The sequence below is a fragment of the Symphalangus syndactylus genome, chromosome 4, assembly GCF_028878055.3.
Source record: "Symphalangus syndactylus isolate Jambi chromosome 4, NHGRI_mSymSyn1-v2.1_pri, whole genome shotgun sequence".
In the NCBI taxonomy this organism is placed as follows: domain Eukaryota; kingdom Metazoa; phylum Chordata; class Mammalia; order Primates; family Hylobatidae; genus Symphalangus; species Symphalangus syndactylus.
In genome coordinates this window covers 85868710-85889871 of record NC_072426.2, presented here as the reverse complement: position 1 = coordinate 85889871, position 21162 = coordinate 85868710, and the positions used below count along the sequence as shown (strand labels likewise).

At 53.5% G+C, this 21162-nt stretch overlaps 2 protein-coding genes across 10 annotated transcripts in view; one reads left to right on the top strand and one right to left on the bottom strand.

Annotated features, from left to right (window-relative positions):
• Nucleotides 1-12050, top strand: part of ZNF488 (zinc finger protein 488) — a 27020-nt gene extending 14970 nt beyond the window's left edge. For 2 of the 9 annotated variants that reach the window (XR_010120526.1, XR_010120525.1), the window contains 2 exons: nt 544-2399; nt 9302-12048. Coding sequence is in view for 2 of the 9 variants with exons in the window: in XM_055275426.2 (XP_055131401.1) it covers nt 544-1675 (1132 nt within the window). In the remaining 7 variants the exon portion in view is untranslated. Of the gene's footprint in view, nt 1-543; nt 3984-9301 lie in introns of those variants that run through there. The other 7 variants (XM_055275430.2, XM_055275426.2, XR_010120522.1 and 4 more) reach the window with 6 other exon arrangements.
• RBP3 (retinol binding protein 3) lies at nt 11620-21162 on the bottom strand. Its single transcript, XM_055275424.1, has 4 exons — nt 17987-21162; nt 15994-16184; nt 13992-14134; nt 11620-12419 (listed from the first exon to the last, which is right to left on the bottom strand). Exons 1-4 carry the CDS (start codon nt 21038-21040, stop codon nt 12064-12066), a joined length of 3744 nt encoding a protein of 1247 aa, XP_055131399.1. The 5' UTR covers nt 21041-21162; the 3' UTR covers nt 11620-12063.

Below are 21162 nucleotides of genomic sequence, written 5' to 3'. Positions count from 1 at the left end.
AGTCCATGGTCCTCCAACACTGCGACCCTGATGCTGCAGCCTCCCTGTGCCCTCAGCACTCAGCCAGGGCCAGAGGGAGCTCGAGCATGGAGCAGGGGCTGAGGGTGTGTGGCTTCCTCATGATGGAGTCTACTTGTTGACAGATGACCCAGAAACTTCTGAAGGGCCCCCAAAGCCCTAACACAGCCCCCAGAGCAGGCTCTTTCCCTTCCCCTCCAGACTCTCCATTTCATGCCTTGTTAATCCCCAGGAACCACTTCTGACAGGGGAACCCTGCGTTTCTCTCTACTGAGCTGTAGAGGCTGCTGCCCATGGGCATTTTCAGTAGAGACCTTAGTCCCTACTCTGCCTCAGGGAGGTGGGCCCTGGAGGACAGTGCCATCCATGCTCCTTGTCTCCTGAGAGGTGGTGCAGTCAGCACACCCATCCCACAGACAGCGGAGGAGGCCTGAGTGTCAGGGTCCTGTCTGATACCAGCTCATGATGCACTGTGCCTGAGTGATGAATGCCCATCTCACTGCCTGTCACTTCCTCTCTCTGCAGGGCCCTGTGGCCGAGTGTGTCCAGCCCAGTGTCACAGGGAGCTTCCATGTCTCATGGCTCCTTGCTGGGCCAAGCCCTCCAGAACCCCAAACCCCCAAAGACTGATGGCTGCCAGAGTGGCTACCTTGCTTATCCTGTGGCCCCACCCCTGGTGATCACCATGGCAGCTGGGAAGGGAGCCCCGTTGAGCCCATCAGCTGAAAACAGATGGCAACTTAGCGAACCTGAGCTGGGCCGAGGCTGCAAGCCAGTGCTGCTCGAGAAGACGAATCGCCTGGGCCCTGAGGCTGCTGTGGGCAGGGCGGGCCGGGATGTGGGCAGTGCGGAGCTGGCACTGTTGGCAGCCCCAGGCAAGCCCCGACCTGGCAAGCCGCTGCCCCCGAAGGCACTTGGAGAGCAGAGGCAGAGCGCCTTCACGGAGCTGCCGAGGATGAAGGACTGGCAGGTGGATGCTCAGGCCCAGGAGAGGGAGCACGATGATCCCACAGGCCAGCCTGGTGCCCCACAGCTGACCCAGGACATCCCCAGAGACCCAGCTGGCAGCAAAGTCTTCTCTGTGTGGCCCAGCAGAGCACGAGGTGAGCAGAGAAGCGCCTTTAGCAAACCAACCAAGCGACCAGCAGAGAGGCCTGAGCCAACCTCAGTCTTCCCTGCAGGGGAATCTGCAGACGCCCTGGGGGAGCTGTCTGGACTCCTCAACACCGCAGACCTCGCTTGTTGGGGTCGACTTTCAACTCCCAAGCTTTTGGTTGGTGATTTCTGGAACTTGCAAGCATTGCCACAGAATGCTCCACTCTGTAGCACTTTCCTGGGTGCCCCTACACTGTGGCTGGAGCACACCCGGGCCCAGGTGCCCCCACCCTCATCATCCTCCACCACTTCGTGGGCCCTCCTGCCACCCACCCTCACCTCCCTGGGCTTGTCCACCCAGAACTGGTGTGCAAAGTGCAACCTGTCCTTTCGCCTAACATCCGACCTGGTCTTTCATATGCGATCCCACCACAAAAAGGAGCATACGGGGCCTGACCCACATTCTCAGAAGCGGAGAGAAGAGGCCCTCACCTGCCCTGTGTGCCAGGAGCACTTCCGGGAGCGCCACCACCTCTCCCGGCACATGACTTCTCACAGCTAGCAGGTGGCCGCAGAATGACCTGCCGGGTGCGGCAGCCAGCCTTTGGCAGAGGGGGGCTCCCTGGGCCTGCCTTGAGGGGGCTGTCATGGTCCTTTGCAGAGCTGCTGCTTTTGGCATTCATGGATAAACAGCTCAGGCATAATTTGAAAAAGCCATACCTGCATGATGTGTTTTGAAGGAAATGAAGTCCTGAAATAAAGTGATGGGCTTTGCAAATCCAGGGTAGAGGCCCTAACAGGCACAGAGAGCAGGGAAAACTCCTGGCACACATCATGGGCTTTGGAGGCACACGAGCCTGGATTCGAATCTGGGCTCTTTCACATACTAGCTGTGACCCTGGACAAAGAGCTTTAACCTGCTGAGTCCCCATTTTCTCATCTGTGAAATGGAGATGATAACACTGTGTCTTAGGTTGGCGTTCAGGTCACATGAAAGGTGTGTGGAAAGTGGCCAGCATTCTGCCTGCAGACCCTGAGCACTGAGTCAACAAGGTTTGTGATGACGTCTGTACTAGTTAGCTATTGTTATTAACAAGATCTCCATGGCAGATAAGTGAAAGCATCTGTCCAAGTCATGAGTCTGTGGGTTGGCTCAGGTTAAGCTGAGCTTGGCGGCTTGGCAGCAAGTCTCAGATTTGATCAAGTCATATTCATTTTCTTCCTCGGCTGGTGAACTACCCAGAGCGAGCATGCTTCTCTCGCGGTTATGCCAAGAATACAAGAGGGTGAGTCTAACAAGCACACCTCAAGCCTCTAATTGGGTCACATTGCCAACGTCCTCTCAGCCCATACAAGTGGCAGGACCAGGCCCAATATTGAGGAGTGGAAAAGTGTAGGCTGCCCTTGGTGAAGCTATGACAAGGGAGTGAGCATCCATCCCCTCCACAGGAGGGTGAGGAATTGGGACAGGTAATTCCAGCCAACACCTGGTCCATAGTTCTTCACACTGCGAGCATATGAATAAGGGAAATAGAACCCCCTCCCCACCACCTACACACATGCCCTTTTACCTTCCAAGAATAGGACATGTGCAAAAACTAGGCTTCCACATCGTGAGGCTGGGGAGCATTCTAGGTACCATTTATTATCTACTGCGTTTCGGTCAGTAGCTGTTGTAGGTACCCGCATCAGCCCTTGTTCCTAAGGATGTGTGGAGCCCAGGCCACACTCTTTGACATTGCACAGGTCAGTCTGCATGAAAGCCCTTTGTGGGGAATTTCCAAGCCAGTGTCGTTTTTGCACTAGTTTCCACCTCACTGTCAGATATTGTTCTTTTGATATGCGGTTTCCAGCCCTCCAGTGAGTCCCCGGCACAGAGCTCAGGCTTGTGGCTGGGAATAAGCCAGGGTGAGCAGGTGGGGATCTCAGCCAGCCCCCCAGACTGCACCTCTTCTCTTGCTCTCCTCTGTCCACCCTTCCAGGCAGCAGCACTCCCACCTGGCTGCTCTGATGTCCTCGCTCCCTCCATTCCTGCCTCTCACCATGCACCCATCCATTGTCCACACACACACAACCAGATAATCTTCTGAAAGTGTAACTCGGATGATGCCTCCAACCCTGTGGCTGCCCTTCACACTTACAGGCCTAACCCCAGCAAGACCTGCCAGCTGCTTCATGAACAAGTCCCTGCCTCATGTTAATTTTAAGCACTCATTTCACTCTCTCTGTGTGCCAGGCAGTAGCATAAGCACTGGAAGAATACAGATTTTCCAGTGAGTCCTACAATAGCCCTGGGAGGCAAGAGCTGTTTCCTTTCCATTTCTACAATGAGTCAATTGCAGATGATGCTATAACACTTCCAGCGTTTCTGACACTTCCCTGAAGCTATACCTGCTACCATCATGGGCTGAGCTTGCCCTTATGAGGCCCACAGGTGACGGTGGGCAGAGGGGACCCTGCTATACCACCTCGCTGCTGTTCTGCTGTCTGCTCCCGTGTTCTGACTGCAGCTCTCGTGCCGTTTCTCAAGCCTGGGCTTCATTCAGCATTTTCTGTCTAGCTCTTCATGCTGCTGCTCCTGCTGTGGTTCCACAGGGCTTCTTCTCACAGGTCAGCTCCTTAGAGAGGTCTCCCAGATTCCCCATAAAGCAGCCCTGCAGCCTCTGTCTCTCTCAGCTGCATCACCCTGTTGCTTCCTTCACAGCATGTCTCACCATCTGCAACTATCTTTCTGTTTGTCGTCTTGTTGATTTGCTGCGTCCACACTGTCACCTCCTTGGGAATAGAGATTGGTGTGTTTACTGTGCATCCCTGGTGCCCAGAACAGGGCATGCCATATTGTTGGTGCATAATAAATATTGTGGAAATAATTTCTTTGTGAGAAGCTGGGTCTGAATATGTGTGCAATCTTCCTTTGGCTGTGGAGGGTTGCAGGAGGCTGCCATGCAGCTGGAAGGGTCCATGTGTACTGAGCTTCCTTCACTTACACTGTCTCCCTGGCCTGGCAAGGGATTGAGTGAGTGCGTCCATTTCCATTCATTTATTCAGCATCCCTGGGCACTTTGAGCTGAGCCTCAAAGACAAGTATGTGCTGGTGATTTGGTGGTGCAGGCAGGGGAGCAGTGGCTGAGGAGAAAGAGCAGTCCAGAGTCTGCAATTGTGTCAGGGTGTGAGGAGGAGATGGAGGGGTAGGGATAGTAGGGCCTCACGGGAGAGCGGTTTGGACCGAGGGGACTGAGGGCTTGGCTCAGAGAGGCACTTTGGGGGTGCTTTCCAGCTGCAGTGGGGAGCGTGGCCTGGAGAAGGGAGTCTGAACCCCCTGAGCTCATTGTCTTCCACATTTAGAAGAGGGAAGGGTGCTCCCTGCAGGTGCCAATAACGCATCATCATTCCCACAGGGACACTGGGAGGTCCCTTGCTTGCTAAGACAAGACAAGGAAAGCTCAGCCTTGCCAGCCCCTTTAGGTGCTGTGTGGGGGTATCATTTACACATGGAGAGGCTGAGCACAGAAGGCAGCCGAAGCTACGGGAGCCTCCCCGTGTGCTGTCTCAGGTGAGGCAGGAAAGGGCAACTCAAGGTCTCGGCATGAGGCCCCACACTATGCATTTGACACGCAGTAGCCAGGAGGCAGATTATTATTAATAATTCCCACTCTACTGCAGATGACATTAAACTCCAAGAGGTCAAGGACTTTCCTAAGACCATGGGCTCGGGAGCATCAGTGCAAGAATAAGACTCCAGGACCCCAGATTGAGCTCGTGTCCTTTTTAGCCTGCCACTTGTCTGCCCAGCCCAGTGTGGTCAGGTGGCATTGTGGATGGTTCAGGAACTGGGACAGCAGCAGGTGTAGGCTCCCTGTCTCAAATTTCAACTCACACCTGCTGCTTGTAAACACACACACTTTCCTATCGCCCTTCTCTCCAGCACTGTCACTATCTTGCATACTAAGTCTTTCACTGATTTATCTTGCTCACTGTGTCTCCTATCACTAGAATGTAAGCTCTGTGAGGGATTTTTGGTGGGTTTTTTTTACCTGCAGCATTGCTGGCATCTACAGAAATGTAGGCACATAGTAGGTGTTCAACAAACATTTGTTGAATGAATGAATGAATGAGTGAGAAGCCTGGTTCTGGCCTGGCACTTGCCACATCTCAAATCAGCTTCTCGGGAGGGTTTTAGGATCTATCAAGTGCTGTGCACAATTGTCCTTCTCTGGCTTAAGTGATTGGTTTGCAATTTCTGTGAAATCTCTTTGAAAGGCAGACATGTGCCAAAACATGATAGACACTTAGAACTGAAGGGATTTTAGATTTCTAGACCACCCCCTCCCTGTACAACATTGGACTTTGAGGTCCACAGACATGAGCTGATGTGCTCAGTGTTGCAGGACAAGTGGTGGTGAGGTCAAGGTTAGAACCACTGAGAGGGCTGGACCTTGCCCCATCCACAATCCATGAGGAACCTCAGCTAGGCCAAGTGACAGTTTACACTGCACGTGACTAGAACAGCCTCACATGTAATTATTACTAACCTCAACCAGTTACACCATTCCCAAGCAGGATAGGCATTTAGGAAAATTCGAAGTTATAAAAAACAACACACTATCTTCTCCAACTCTGATTTTTAAGTTGGAGTTAATTTTGGTAAAAATGGATGTAGATCCAAATTGCTCACAGCCAGCCATTTAAATGGACAAACTCAAAAGTGATTTGTGGAAGTGATGGGTTTACAGCTTGTTAATATTGCGGTCTCTAATTATCACCAGGCTGGGTTCCCAGAGTCTCTTTGGGAGTCAAATCCTCTCTTAGCCCTTCTCCATTTCTGCCCTCCTGTATCTCCTGAAGAGTAGACATGTTAAATCATGGTTTTGCCCAAGCTCTCTCTACCACTTCCATGGTCTGAATGTTTGTGTCTCCCAAAACTTATTTAAAATCCTAACCCCTGAGGTAATGGTATTAGGAGGCGGGGCTTTTGGGAGGTTGGAATTAGTGCCCTTACAAAAGAGGCTGGGCGCAGTGGCTCATGTCTGTAATCCCAGCACTTTGGGGGGCCAAGAGGGGCAGATTATGAGGTCAGGAGTTTGAGACCAGGCTGGCCAATATGTTGAAATGCCATCTGTAGTAAAAATACACACACACACACACACACACACACACACACAATTAGCTGGGTGTGGTGGTGGGCACCTGTAATTCTAGCTATTCGGGAGGCTGAGGCAGGAGAATTGCTTGAACCCGGGAAGTGGAGGTTGCAGTGAGCCAATATTGCACCACTGCACTCCAGCCTGGGTGACAGAGAAAGACTGTCTCGGGAAAAAAAAAAGAAAGAAACCCCAGTGGCTGGCCGCAGTGGCTCATGCCTGTAATCCCAGAACTTTGCGGGGCTGAGGTGGAAAGATCGCTCAAGGACAGGAGTTTGAGACTAGCCTGGGCAACATAGTGAGACACCCCTCCCTACAAAAAATACAAGAATTAGCTGTATATGGTGCTGTGTGTGCCTATAGTCCCAGCTACTCAGGAGGCCGAGATGGGTGGGGTGGGCGGGGGAGTTACTTGAACTCAGGAGTTTAAGGCTGCAGTGAGCTATGATTCTGCTACTGCATTCCAGCCTGGGCAACACAGTGAGACCCTGTTTCTAAAAAATAAAAATAAAAGTAAACCTCAGAGACCTAGTTCCCTGCTTCCACCATGTGAGAATGCAGCTGAAAGTTGCCATCTTCCAACTAGGAAGATGGCATCAAACGCCAAAGCTGCTGGCACCTTGATCTGGGACTTCCCAGCCTCTAGAACTGTCAGTGATAAATTTCTGTGTTAATAAGTCACCCGGTTTATGGTATTTTGTTATAGCAGCCCAAATGGACTAGGCAGTCACCTTCTATATGCCAGTTAAGAGTTGGCATGAGATGTTGCCACAATATATCACATCAGCGGATATTAGTTTTACAATCCTGGGTAAGAATTACTGCATTCCTTAAATTCTCTATGTCTAATTGAATCAGCTTAGCACCCCGTCCTGTGGTCCTGGTAAGATATTCACCCTGTCACTATTGAATTCCTAACCTGTCTTTCAAGCTCACAAAAGCTCCTCAATGCCCCACCTTAAGATTGTACCCTGTCACTTGGTGCCCCAGGGTGTCCCTTTGCTGTTCTGGCCAGCTTTGCCTCTATCCTCCATTCTCCTAGGATCTAGGGCCTTGGTGGCTTTCTGGCAAAGCTGTTGGTAGGCATGTGACACGAAGACACTGAGTCGATGAGCAGAAAGTCTTGACTGACCTCGTGGAACAGAGGAGGGAAAATATCTACAGTAGCTGGAAACATGGCAAATTCTATCTTAATAAATTATCTCCTAGCGGCAGCCATTCAATTCAGATTTATAAAAGTCCTCAAAATATGCTAATGAGGCTAAACTGAGACATTCTGAATTCAGATTCATTTTGGTTCTCAATTTTAACAAAGGCCAAGTTTTCTTTTTGTTTTTACCTGGGAGAGAAGTAAAACCACTACAAAGGTGGGCTCCTGGAATTCAACTTCTTGCCAGTTCCTGCATCTCTAGGCCAGGGATCCTAAGCTCAAACGTCTATTGAAGCAGGCTAATGAGTGGATAGAGCTGCCTGTAAGTGGCAATGGTAGGGAGCTCAATGCCTAGGTGAAGACTGCACAGCCAGGCTGGATGCAGGCCTTGAGAAAGGCCAGAGTTCAGGTCTTTATATGAAATTCGTTGTCAACTGACTCAATAGTTTTGCAAACACTGATGGGTGGCCAAAGTGGCATGGATTCATGGAAGCATGTCAGTGGTGGTGATGGTGCAGGGTCGCCACCAGCCAGTGACCCCTTACTCTGTTATGCTCCCAGCTTTGGAACACGCCGGTGCTGGGCCCGGCGCTTCTAACCTCAGCCGTACCACCCTGTTCCTGTGAGCACGGAGAGAGAGCCCTTATCAGGGGTGAAAGTCGCCAGAGTAGCCCCCAGGCCAGGCTTGCACTCCTCATTCCCTTGGAAAGTGATGGCGCCATCTGGAGGCAGCAGGCCTTCCTGAAGGCCACTTCCCTTCAGAGGGAATCACACACGCTTGTCATTTGCCTAATTTTGTTGTGTTTTTAGAAGTCATGTGGTAGGACTACAGATGGCATAGCAAGATCAGATCCTCATAGAATAAACCTTTTATATGAAAAATAAGCCATTCTCCAACACGTGTTGGGTTGTGGCACTTCCTAAGAGAAAAGAGGTTTCAGAAACCGTTTTGTTTGTTTGTTTTTTTGTTCTGTTTTTGGAGATGGAGTCTTGCGCTGTTGCCTAGGCCAGAGTGCTCGATCTCGGCTCACTGCAACTTCAGCCTCCCAGGTTCAAGTGAGTCTCTTGCCTCAGCCTTCCAAGTAGCTGGAATTACAGGCACCCGCCATCACGACCAGCTAATTTTTGTATTTTTGTAGAGACGGGATTTCACCATGTTGGCCAGGCTGGTCTTGAACTCCTGACCTCAGGTGATCTGCCCGCCTTGGCCTCCCAAAGTACTGGGATTACAGGCCTGAGCTACCACGCCCGACCCAGAAACCGGTTTTGAAGGGGTTGGGGAGGCAGTGCCTGCAGGGAGAATGGGAGGGGTTCTCTAATGTTTTCTTTCCGTTCATCTTGCCATCTCATGTTTTCCTGGGGCAAGACAGAGGAAGCCACTGTCGTCTGATCCCATTGCTATTCTAAGCTGCTTGGATTAGGAGGCTATTTTTAGTGCTGGCTGCCCTGGTCAGCAAAGCAGAGAGGGTACCTAGGCCAGGTGGCAGCTAAATCTCATAGTAACCAGGAGACGGGAGGTGGGTGCCCCCAGGCAGGGACCTTGGAGGTGGGTTTCCTGGCCTGGAGCGTGAACCGGCTGCATTGCTTTTCTTTCTGAGTCACATCGTTTCACCGCATCACAGCTGTGTGGGTAACTAGGGCCCTCTGGTGCACAGTCAGGGCCTTCTACTGTGTGGGTCTGTGCGGGGCAGACACAGGGACACAGGAAGAGCTCATTGCTTCAGCCTAACCTGAAAGCAGGAGGCCCGCAAGAGTCCCCATGTGGCCCTTTTGCATTCCCTATGGATGAAGCATATCACTGCAATAGTCCCTGGTCCCTCCTTCCCTGGATGGGGGTCACCACGTCTCCAGCAAGGACTTGGAGGTGAAGATCACCTTTTCCTTCCTCTTCTTACAGAGCCTGGCAGAGGCATGGCTTGTTGCTGACTGAGAGCATCTGGAAATGAGCCCCCAGCACTCAGAGTCACCACCCCCACCACGCCTCCCAGCTCTGTGCTGTCAGTTCCTCGTCAGACTGCAAAGATGCCCATGAGTGGACTGTGCCCATGCCCTGCCACTGCTGCTAACATCCGGTCCCCCAAGTCTTCTCTGGCGCCAGGGACCAGGTCTGAGACAGCTCTGTTTCCACCACTTGCCCTGTGGCTGGCCTGGCATCCTCGGGATCTGCCCTGGAGGGGAAAGAAAGGCAGGGAGAGATGGGCCCAGTATACCCTGAGTTCCTTTCTCTACGTAGTGACTCTGGCTTGGCTGCCCAGAGTGTGGCCTGGGCTTTGATGGTGAACAATAGGGAAGCTCCTAGGCCTGTCTTGCCCCAGAGAGCCAGCTTTGAGTCCCTGCCAGGGTCTTTATAATCCACTTATTATACATGCTGTCACAACAGGGCTGAGCTGACTCCTGGGGGCACTCCAGCACCCCTAGATGCCAGTCAAATGAACCCCTGCTTGTTCCTGGGTGACTTACCTCTCCACCACATCTGCAAGAGGGACAGATAAATATGACCTTCCGGAAGTGTCTGCATCACCTAACAATGCCCTTCCAGTGAAGATGAACCCCTAGCTGCAGGTCAGGCCACAGAGATGGGGCAGGAGGCTGTCAGGGATTTAGGCACAAAGCTGGAACCCCAAGACAAGTGAAAGAAGATGGCAGGCTGGGTGCAGAGCAGAGTGACATTAACTCAGGTATTAACTTATCTTGGGTCCTGATCATTGGTGGACACTGGGTGAGAGGTGGGGGGACAGAGAGGAGGGAGTCTGAGTGTCTGGAAGGAGGTGTGGCTGTGTGCAAGATGTGAGCTGGAGGTAAGTAGGGTTGGGCAGGGTGCAGGCCATGAGCTTAGACCAGGGCATAGAGAGTTGAAGGGGCCCAGGGCTCATCTGAACTTCTAGGCAGCTGTTGGCCATCTGGGTGTCCCACCAGAAAAGAGACCTGATGGGATTTTGTTTTCCATTTCCTTTTTCTCCAGTCTTGTGCCTGCAAGCAGGTAACAATGCAAGAAAGCTTGCATTTAGGAAGGCTGAGCCTGTACTTTGCTACGCAGAGGACTTTCGCTCCTCTCTATCTCAAACCCCCTTTCCAGATCAGGCCTAGGGTCTCTTCATGATGTGGTGGAAACAGAAGGATCTTTGGAACTGTACAGCTATGGGTTCAGATCTCACCTACCCTTTAACCAGCTGCACCAGACTGTGCTGTTCAATATAGAAAAATGAAGTCTTTGGTGGATGGAAGCAGACAGCGATTTCATGAAGGAGCCCGGATGGTGCCCAGTCCTAGATGGGCAGGCTGGGGGACCTGGCTGAGCAGTGGGTTGGGACAATGGGTCACTCTGCCAGGACCACAGCCAAAGTCACACCAGGAAGTCTGGGAAGCACCTCTTGAGGGTGCTGCTGCTGTCCCTGCTAAGCACAAGGCATGGCTGTGTTGTCCCTGTACACTAGGCTTCTGGCAGGTGGCCACTGCCCAGGCTCCCTGGCCACTTGCTCCAGATTAAACATCTTGCACAGGAGCTTCTGGTTGACCAAGGCAGGACCACATGCCCATGCCCTACTGCCAGAAGGGCTGGAAAAGTGGGGCTTCCGGGGTGTTCTGCTTTGTAGTGGAGAAATTACGACAGCTAACATTGGCTGGGCACTAGATTAACTCACTTCATTCTCACAGCTCCAAGTGTATAGTATTATTTCTCCCATTGAACAGATGAAGAAACTGAGGCCCAGAGAGGTGAAACAAATTGCCCAGAACCACTCAGCTGGGGAAGTGGCTGGGCTGGTTTCCCACCCAGGCGGGGCTGACATCACTGTTTCCGGCTGATTCCTATGGGCAGTGATCCTCTGATCATCCAAAGGTGCTGCAAATGCTGGGTGGCCCAAAGGACACAGGTCCACCGTGCTGGATGTGTGACCTCGGGTGAGCTGTGGAGTTTGTCTGTGTCTCAGCTGGCTCCTGGGTAGAAGATGAGAGTGGCCAGCTATGCAGCTGGCATGTGGCTCAGAAGAGATACAGCCAGCATATGTACATCACCAGCAGAAGGGCCGCACCAGCCCTTTCCCTATTTAAGATCCACGGGATCTTTGCCACCTGCTGACCCCACAGCATCTTGCGCCACATCTTAAACAAAATCAGCTGTTCATAGAGGCCAGCAGGGCAGATCCAGAAGAGCTAAATAATGTGAATGGAGAACTCATGAAAAAAGAGATTTAACAACCACTAGTGATCACTAAATTGCGATTAATGGCTCGGTTATATAATTTATTTTATCTTCTTTATTTTGTAGTTTGGAATAATGATGGCTGCATCTGAAAATAATGATATATGCACATTAATGAGTATTTAAGAAAAAGAGCAAAGTATGAAGAAGAAAGGTAAAAATACCACCCCAAGTTCTACCACCTAGAAGGAATCTTTGTTAAAATTTAGCTTGCTATTGGAAAGCCATATATATATACATATATATACATACACATATATATGTGTATATACGTGTGTGTGTGCGTGTGTGTGTGTGTGTGTGTGTGTGTACACACACCTCTAGCTGTAACCTAACCAGAGCTCAGCAGGCCCCTTTGCTGCCCCTGGGAACCTCAGGCCGGGCCATCTGCAGGAGTGCCCTTGGTGTGTGTCCCAGAGTTTCTGTCTGCCCTGGGGCTCTGCCTACAGGGCCCTTCCCTACGGGTGGTCCTGCAGGCCTGGGCTCCGCTTCACCCTCAGCTGGTTGTGCTGGAGCATCTCCTTGGCCCTGGCGAGAGCCTCTTCTGCAGGGACAACCACATGGGGTGTCACCCCCACCCCTTCCCAGGAGCTGCCATCCGAGGCCCCCACAGAACGGGCTGTGGGGATAGTGAGGTAGAGGTTGGTGTCATCCACGTGGTAGGTCTGTGGTGGCTGGCAGCCCCCGCTGGTCACCTCCCCGATGACCAGGGCCCGGCCCAGCCTCTTCATGATGTAGGTGAACTCCTCCGCGGTGCCGGCCGTCACACTGCTGGTCAGAATGACCATGCTCTTCTTGGAGCCATAGCGTTCACCTGAAAGACAGAAGGCCCTTCAGGATGGGGGTCATGTCAGGACCCTGGAGCACCTGTCTTCTCTATCCTGCCTGGGCCTGCTGTGATGGAGGAAGCCCCGGGGTTTAGGTCTGTGTCCTTGTGTCCACTTGTGAGCCACTTGACTTCTCTGAGCCTTCATTTCTGCATCCGTAAAATGGGGACAAGAATGCATGCCCAATCCCGATGATTTCAGTGCTTGACAGCTCCCAGTGAGGCCTTTTTATGCCAAGTGATAGGAAAGGCTTGACTCTTCTGAGAAAGGGGCATCCTCTCTCTTTATGAATAATGAGAACACCTAAACTGAACAGACTTCCTTTTCACTTTGGACTCAGAAAAGCCCAATTTGTGATGTCATAAGAACAACCCTCCAGGACAGCACTGTCCAACAGGAATGCAATGTGAGTCACAATGCTGGCCATAGATGTCATTTTAGGTTCCCTAGTAGCCATGTTAAGCAAGCAAAAAGAAACCCATGGTGTTACTTTTAATCATGTTTTGTTTAAGTCAATGCATCCAAAATACATTCATTTCAAAATGTAATCAAATAAAATTATTAATGAGGTATTTTCTTTTTTTTCATAATGTCTTCAAAATCTGGTATGCACGTTACACCTCCAGCACATCTCAACTTGGGAGAGCCACATTTCAAATGCTCGGTGGCCACAGGTGACTTGTGGCTCCCATATTGGACCTCGTGGTTCTGGGACCTCACTATCTGTGGAACTGAGTCTATCTTTAACTTCCAGTCTTGAACATCTATTTGAACTTAGAATTCACCTGGTTCTGATTTGTATTTACACTTTGTAATATTATGGAATGTATGTCCTAGAAGCTACAGCAAAATGCCTGTGAATTACAGAAGTGTGGACATGAAAATGGTGGGGTGTTTCTCTGGTCACAGGCACACCCCTATCAGTCTCTCCAGTCCTTTCTTGTTGGATAGGAGCACAAGTTCCTTGGTCTTACACACTGGGCAGGGAAGACAGATGGAGGCCATCCACCCTGGAATGGGGCTTTGAGAGTCATGGTTCTGTAAAGCTCAGGGCCTGCCTTTGCTCCTGTAGCCACTGCTCTGGGCCCAGGGCAGGGAACAGAAGCGCGATCGGCATCATGACCTTTCCAGGCAAGTTTGTGGCACTGTGACTGAGAGCTCAAGTACAGTGAGCACTGGAAACGCCCACTGGGGTTGGAGGGGCGGGGAGAATCCTTCAAATTCTGCATTTGTCCTGCAGGCTGGTGATTATGGTGCCAAGCCTGGGGGAAATTTTGGTATTAGACAAACTAATATTCACATTTTGGGTTTCACTTATTAGCTGCATGACCCTAGAAAAGATATTTGACCTAGTCAATCCCCCCTTTTTTTTCCTCTAGGAAACTGGCGTAGTGATGCATGCTTTTCAGGGATTCCAGATCATGCACATCTAGTGCCCGGACTAGGACAGGGCCTTACATTCTGGTTACTATGACTTTTCCCTACACCCAAGCTGTCTTTCCCTGATTTCCCAGAAGCTTCTAGAATGACAGCAGAAAGGGGAAAGCTTCTCCACATACCTACAACCTGGGCGTGTGTCCAGAGTTCACTGATGGAGTCATCAGGCCGGCTGTAGATCTTGTCCAGCAGAACTGGAGGGCCTTCATCAAAGAAGTAGGAGCACAGGATGGGAATGGAGGATGTGGGGCCACCGATGTTGAACCTGAAGGACGGGAAGCAGAGCCTGTTCAAGGGCTGAGCTCACAGTGAGGCCCTGTGTGCCCCTCGGGGAGGCCAGGATCTTTGTCCCGTGGAGGGTTCTAATTCTTGGCAGCCTCAGTCTAGTGCCTCTAGACTGCACTAGAATTCCATGGGTTGGCATTTTCCAGAGTATTTCCAAGGGTACTAGTCTCTTGAGAACAAGAAACTTAGTGGTCAAATATGTTATCCTTTCCTTCTGCTATATAATTAATACATGTTAATATATTAAAGGCCCTGACAAGTCCTGCAGTAAGAAACTGGTTGATAAATTTCCCCCATTTATTGACCATGGACTGCTCCCCTGCACCCATATCTGCCTATGAGTGGAACACATTTTGGGAAACATTGTTTTTCCCAGTTGCATTCTGTGACAATCTTATGACACCTACCAGCTGTCTTAGTTCAGGTGTCTTAACAGGGCACTTAGTGTATTGAAATATTCAGGCTTGTGGAGCCACATTGGGAGCAGGGGAGCCTGCATTTCTCCCAGGCCATTTAGACTTGTCCCACTGTGTGACCTCGTTGGGCCCCTGTCTCCCCACTGGGGCTAGTGATGTGTTAAGGAGCCTCGTCCAATTGATGGCCTGGGATGGCCTGGCTGGGTTTGGGGCCTGTGATGTCAGTGTCTGAACCTCCCAACAAACCTCAGGGGTGGAAGTGTCTTTAAGCAAAGTGCACTTGCAGGCTGGGGCCATCTCCTCTTTAAAAAGTGTAATTGGCATATTCAGAAGAAAGGGACTTAGCATGAGTGTCATTCAGGTGCTCAACAGAACTTCTAAAGAATAAAATGATCAGAGACCGCAGGAGCCCCAAGCTCAGGCTGTGAACACACACAGAACTGGAGCCAGGGCTGATGTTTTATCTCCCAGGGAGGAGAAGCAGCGGGTGCAGGACCGAGAGCCACCTAGTGACCACTAAGAACCATGTGAGTGAGCGCTGAGGGCTAGAGAACTGGAGCTGGGTGAATGCTTCTGCTCCGCCACCCCCTGCCACTTCTTTCAGACAACAGGGGAGCGTGGAAGGGTCCTATCTGAGGAAGGTGGCCTGCCCATGGAGGGTGCCGGGGCACGTCCACCGATGAACCCTGGAGTCATGGGATGCCAGGTCTGGCCACTGCCTGAGGATGCTCATCCACCTCCTACCCCTGGTCCATGATGTAAACTCATGACATATGAGGCATATTTTTACAGAAACAGAGGGGAGGTGGCTAGCTGAAGACATCCTTCTGACCATCATTTGGTGATGCAAAGAATTCTTTTGATAACAATAGTGATTAATTTCTAAATTCTCCCTGTGTGATTTCCAAATTCTGCCTGTAGGATTCATATGACCAGGATTGTCAAGAGTTGATTTTGTATGACGTGAGGTGCACTCCCAGGTGGGGGGCCTGGCTGTCTCACACGCCACTGACCATCAGAATCACCTGGGATGCCTGTTAAATAGAGATTATCGGGCCTGTCCGCTGGAGCTTCTGAGTCAGTAAGGGGGCAGTGGGGCCCAGGAATCAGTGTTTTTAACGTCTCCTTCCTCTCGTCCCCACTGAATCCTATGACCAGGCAAATCTGGGGTAATTCTCAATCTGGAATGCACATTGGAATCACTGGAGAAGCTTGCAAAAACTACCAGTGCTGGGTCCCACCTGCAATGAAAGCAGATCGCCTGGGCTAGCTGGCCGGATCCCTGCTAGGCAGGAGGCCTGGCCCCCTCAGGTCCTCCGCTGTGTTGTAGGGTTCCTTTTCTTCCCTGCTGTGGCCCATCGCTTTGACTGTCTCCCGGCAGTCCTGCGTCCTGGCTAGGAAGCACCGACCCCTGGCCACTGACCTCATGTCGATGATCATGGCATCCGTGTGCATGATCTTCTTCCAGATGTGCTCCACCAGCAGCCTGGAGACCTGGGTGAGCAGCTCACCGTCCCCAAACATGTCAAACCTCAAGTAGCCAATGTTGTCCTCAAGCACGTTAGTGTGGAAGGAAAACTTGATCAGCTCTTCAAAGACTTCAGGGGAAGGGATCTGTAAGAGGTGGAGGTCCTACTGTCAGGAGGAGCAGCCAGTTTTAGAGCACAGGAAGGCAGGCGCCGCGGATCGCCTTTGTGGCATGGGAAATATTAAGGGCATGGGACAGGAACTAACATTTCTGAAGGAGTTAGTAGACACCAGGGACTTTCCCAGTGGCATGTCTGGGATGTGACATGCCATTGGGACATGTGTGATCTATGGGCAGCCTCCTTGCAGAGGATGCTCCTGTCTGCCACCCACATGCCCTGGTGTCCTGAGCTAGAAGGCCCAGGAATGGTCTCCCCTCTGACCTTTCCAACCTCACCAGATACTTCCTAACGTCTCTAAGCTGCTCCACTGGGGCAGGATTGGAACATGTTAGTTACCTTTACCAGGCGCCTGGCCCTGCACTAAGCACTTTGTAGAGCTTATCATCATCCTCACAGCCACCTTACAGGAGATAACATGATCCCCATCTTTTTCATGGAAAAGCTGAAGCACAGAGAGATTAAGTAACTAGTCTCAGGTCACACAGTCAGTAAGTGGTGGAGCCAGAATCTGAATCCACATCTGACTCCAAATCGTGAACCTTGGCTATACTGGAAAGGAAGGAGCTGTTGATTTGGAAACTAGGGATTCTGCAAGCCTAGCACAGGCTACTCCCAAGTGGATGCACCTCCTCCTCCCTCACTAAGGCTGCTGGAGGGAGGCAGGTCTTGGTGAGATTGACCGGCAAGGAGCCTTCGTTGACAGAGACACTGCCCTCCAGGCCCTGCCCTGCCCTCAGTCACAGCTCTCTGGCCTCAGGCCACTCCCCTCTGCTCCTCTCTGGGCCTCAGTTGCAGAAAATGGGGATGACAATTCCGTAGCAGATGCTTTTGGCACTCTCAGCCCCCTCTGCTTTCAGCTGCACACGACCCCACCGACAGGCTGTCCTATAGCACAGCCCTGTGTTTCCACCCTCAGCTCGGGCCTTCTCCAAGAAGGGGGAGCCTGTCCCACCCTGAGTCATGTTCTCAGGGCAACTCTTGGCCAATGCCGGACAGGAGCCACTGGGCCCCGCCTGCAGAGGGCTGTGCTGGGGAGCATCCCCACACTCGTCAGGGTCCTGGCTTCAGCAGAACAGCTTTGAAGCACCTGCCTGTCAGCTTCCCATCTCACTCTCCCTGCTCCCTCCTTCATGCCTGCTTCAGCAACCGCCTCCCAGACAAACTGTCTGCACCCAAGTCCTGGTCTCAGACCCTCCTTGCAAGGGATCCCATGACAAATGCTGCCCTGCCCAATTGTGACGATGCAGCAAACCACAGGTAGAACAGCGTGCAGGTGTGAGTGCTGCCTAGATGGAGCTCCCGGCCAGCGGTGGGGCACTTGGTGAAGCCCATGGCCACCTCTGCCAGGTGTTGGCCTCTTCCCCAACACTGACAATGAGAAGCCCTGCCAACACTCACCTTCCACCCAGCCAAGGCTGAAATGCCTTCTATCCCAGGAGCTTCCGAATTGGCTTCCTGTGAGTATTGGTTGGCTTTCAAACTGGCTTCCTGTGAGGTGGGTGCAAAAGTAATTGCGGGTTTTGCCACTGAAAGTACTTTTGCACCAACCTAATATGAATGTTCTACAGAGGTGTTCAGCAACCTCAGGGTCACAGAGAGTGGATGGAACAGGTTGAGAAAAAGGAAAGGACTTGACTGGTCAAAACTTAAACATGAGAACAAATCTAAAAGCCATTGTCACGCACTGTGCCCAGAGCCCCGCATGTGCGGACAATGGGTCAACTCACTCCCGGGACTGGGCTCAGCCAGGTCTCTCTTTGGTCTCACCTGCATGGGCACAATTCCAGGAATGCGGTCCTTGGCATTCTCAGGGATATGGGCTGCCTTCAGGTGTGGGTCTCCGGAGAGCATCTGCAGGTCAGCCCCCAGGATCTCGGCCAGGGCCACTTCTGAGGTCACCCTGGAGTAGCGGCTCTGCAGACCGCTCAGTTTGGCGGCCATCTTGGCCCCCAGCTCGGCAGAGGCGTAGTTATCAGCCACCAGCTTCCCAGCTGTCTGCAGCACCGTGGGCACCTTGGCACGCAGAGCCACTATGTCCTGGGCTGTGGAAAGGGCTTCGCTCATGGGCACAGTGATGTCGGGCTCCACACCAGCCAGGTCCCAGGCCTTGCCTGTGGTGGCACTCAGGGCCATCTGGGTGGGCATGGATGCATATAAGGGGCTGCTGCCCACCTGGTAGATGCCCACAGAGAGTGCCCCTCCGGCCGTGGGCTCCCCAATGACCGTGGCCCGCTGCAGGTCCTGCATGGTGTGTGCAAAGGCCTCTGCCGCAGAGCCACTGGTGTGGCTCATCAGGATGTAGAGGTCCTTGTGTGAGCCATAGCGCTGGCCCGCTACCTGGGGCAAGGTCCACACCTCCGTGACTTTCGAGGTGGCCCTGTCAAAGACAGAATACAGGTGCTGGCGGGGCTCTGCCTCAAAGAAGTAGGAGCAGAGCAGCGGGATGGCCGTGGAGTAGCTGCCAGGGTTGTAGCGCAGGTCGATCACCAGCGCAGCCGTGTCCACCAGCTGTTGCCATACCAGCCGCACCAGCTGTGGCCCGACGGCCTTCACTGTCTCCAGTTCAGCCATGGCGTCAAAACGCAGGTAGCCCAGCTGGCCGGGCAGCACCTCTGTCTTGAACAGGGCCTCAATAAGGTAGGTGAGCTCCTCTGGAGAGGGGACAGCAGGGGGTGGTGGGGGTGCTTCCTCTACCACCAGCTCGCCAGGGCTGTGGAACACTAGCAGGCGGTGGTCCCCAGACACCTCCTGGAGGTCTGCTGTGAGCTGAGAGGCCAGAGACTCCAAGTCCACAGCTGTGCGGTAGGCGCCCTGGGCCAGCTTGGCCCGCAGCAGGGCACTCGTCTGCCCCACGACCTCTGGCCGAGCATAGTGGGCCTCCAGCAGGTGCCCTGTGCCCTCCACCAAGGCCCCCAGGCTCTGGTGGAACTCCAGCACTTCCTGGGCTTTGTCCAGGGCCTCCTCGGCCAGCACGATGGCATCGGGCACCACTCCACCACCCAGCCAGGCCTCGCCGTGATTGTCGATGAAGGTGAGGACAGGCACGGTGAGCGCGAGGCTGCCTGCGGGTGTGTCCAGCAGCGGCACCGTGCGGGTGTGCAGCAGGTTGCCCGCAGTGATCTCACCTACCAGCGTGGCCCAGCCCAGCGACTGCATGAGGAAGGCGAACTCCTCCGCGGCCGTGGCGGTGCGGTGGCTGGTGAGCAGATACACCCCACGCTGGGTGCTGTAGCGTGGGCCCGGGAGCTCCATGTGGCTGAAGTGCTCCTGCGTGATGTTGGTGCGGCGATCGTAAGTGGTGAAGAGGTGCACGGGGCCGGCCTCAGGGCCCTGGAAGTAGGACAGGAGCAGGGGCACAGCAGAGGATGGCCCTCCAGGGTTGTGGCGCAGGTCCATGATGAGGTGCTCCGTGTCCTGTAGCGGCTCCCACACCTGGCGCAGGACATATGGGGCCAACACACCCAGGACGGAGGCGTCAGCAAAACTATCGAAGCGCAGGTAGCCCACGTTGCCCGGCAGCACTGACACCTGGAACACAGAGTCCACCAGTGCTTGCCGGATAGCCTCGTCCTCAGGCAACTCTGGGGCCACCCCTGGTGGGTCTTCGGCTGCAGCGTCGGGCGCGGGCCCAGAAGGAGTTTCTCTGGGCCTGATGGCTCTCACCAGGAGCCTGGGATCCTCAGACGCAGCCTGTAGGCCGGCATTGAGCTTGGTGACCAGATCTTCCTCGGAGACCACCGTGGAGAAGTCCATGGTGGCCAGGTGCTGCAGCAGGGTGGGCACACGGTCCACCAGCGTGTAGTAGTCCTTCAGGACCTCCTGGAGGCAGTGGACTACCCCTGGAAGGGCGCTGCGCAGAGTGAGGATGGCCAGGGCTTTCTCCAGGGCCTGCTCGGCCGGCGTCCCCACACAGGGCAGCACCCCGCTGCCCTCCCACGTCTGGCTGCCTCCACCCAGTGGCCCCAGGGACCTGGACACGGGCACCGTGAAGAAGAAGTCAGACTCGCCTATCCTCAGCTTCCGGAGGTCCAGGGCCCCTCCCCCAGTCCGCTCGCCCACCACGATGGCCCTGCGCATCTGCTTAAGGATGTGCGCGATGTCCTCGGCCACGCCCCTGGTCTGGCTGCTGGTGAGGACCACCACATCCTTGTCGGCACCGTACCTTTCTCCCAGGACCTGGGGCAAGGTCCAGATCTCCGTGGTGGTGTTGGAGGGGCGGTTGTAGATAGTGTCCACGTGCAGGATGGTGTTCCCTGGGTGCAGGTAGGAGATGATGTAGGGAATGCCGGAGACTTGGCCTCCCGTGCAGTGCCGGAGATCCAGCACTAAGGCGGAGGTGCCCATGAGATTCCCCCACACATGGGCCACCAGGAACTCCCCCATCATGCTCAGCACGTCCTGGCCCGGGACGCTGTCCACCCGCAGGTAGCCCACATTACCCTCCAGAACCTCATGGCGGAGGCCCCTTTGCAGCCAGGCAAGCAGTTCCTCTTCTGAAAGGCTGGTGAGTGCTGGGACTTGTGGGGGAGGCTCGGGGGTGCTGGGCTCATAGGAGATGACCAGGCGAGGGTCGTTCAGGGAGCTCTGCACCCCGGCTGTCAGCACACTGGCCAGCGTCTGCGGGTCTGAGATGCTCAAAATCTCATGGCTCTTGATGGCCTGCTGGATGGCTTCCTGCATGCCCAGCAGGTTCTCCGGGAAGCAGTAGTTATCCAAGAGGACCTTGGCCATGTCCAGCACCAGGCTTGGCTGGAACAGGTGTGTGGGGCCAGCCAGGCCACAGAGCAGCGTGGACATGAGCAGAACCCATTCTCTCATCATGGGGACCCAGGGGGAGGCCTGGCTCCTGCACCAAGGCTCCCTGGACTGTGTGCAAGGCCGTGGCCCTGCTGTGTGCAGCTGCCTTCTGCCCTTGTCCTTCTCAGCTGGTGGACAGAAGGTCT

Bases quoted from the DNA above. Each gene is read 5' to 3' on its own strand.
- RBP3 (XM_055275424.1), bottom strand. From the start codon at position 21,040: ATGATGAGAGAATGGGTTCTGCTCATGTCCACGCTGCTCTGTGGCCTG. The intron at 16,185-17,986 runs GTGAGACCAAAG...CACCTCTTACAG, and splicing joins CTGGAATTGTGCCCATGCAG to ATCCCTTCCCCTGAAGTCTT. The intron at 12,420-13,991 runs GTATGTGGAGAA...TCTGTCTTTCAG, and splicing joins GACACACGCCCAGGTTGTAG to GTGAACGCTATGGCTCCAAG.